Below are 554 nucleotides of genomic sequence, written 5' to 3'. Positions count from 1 at the left end.
CTTGGAGGTGCCAAGTGGGTTACATGTCTCGAAGTCGTCAACATATAGGCTCAGAGATATTCTTAGCTCATTGTTATTTAAAAAGCTGTTCTTTTGATAAAGTGTACCATCTTGGGGGGTCTTGTACTCATGGAATTCATCAGGTTGTGTGTGCTGTGCTCCTCGATGATTTTTTACAAGCTTCTCAACTACAGACTGGCTCCTCAAAATATGCTGAAGAGACTTCAAAATTGGCACATACTGAAATGTGTGCTTCTCTTTTGCATTCAAAACATGCGTAACAGGTTCAACTACTCCAAATTTTTGGGTATAAAAACGTCTGCGTTGATATGAAGTACTCAGAGACCCACCCTTTTGAAGAGACTTTTGAACAGGAGTAGCGGAACAAACTGCTGTGGCAATATCTCCTATAATGGATTCATCAACTTGGATGTTGTTGCTCTTTAGTATGTCATCGACCAAACTTTTAGATATTGTAGCAGTTGAAGAGCTAAGTAGGTGGTGTAGTTCTTGTAAAAACTCATCAATGGCTGTTCCTGGAACATGTGCTAAAT

General features: G+C 39.7%; 1 protein-coding gene across 1 annotated transcript in view; it reads right to left on the bottom strand.

The window, feature by feature from the left end:
* The window catches only part of LOC112139860, a gene marked incomplete at its 5' end in the record, with an annotated part of 1,313 nt that extends 759 nt beyond the window's left edge, over positions 1 to 554 (bottom strand). The window contains 1 exon segment of the mRNA XM_024262698.2: positions 1 to 554. Within this exon segment, the coding sequence (XP_024118466.2) occupies positions 1 to 554 (554 nt within the window).

This window comes from Oryzias melastigma, unplaced genomic scaffold, assembly GCF_002922805.2.
Source record: "Oryzias melastigma strain HK-1 unplaced genomic scaffold, ASM292280v2 sc00333, whole genome shotgun sequence".
NCBI classification, from domain to species: Eukaryota; Metazoa; Chordata; class Actinopteri; order Beloniformes; family Adrianichthyidae; genus Oryzias; species Oryzias melastigma.
Note: the sequence above shows the minus strand (reverse complement) of the source record. Positions and strands in the feature narration are given on the sequence as shown.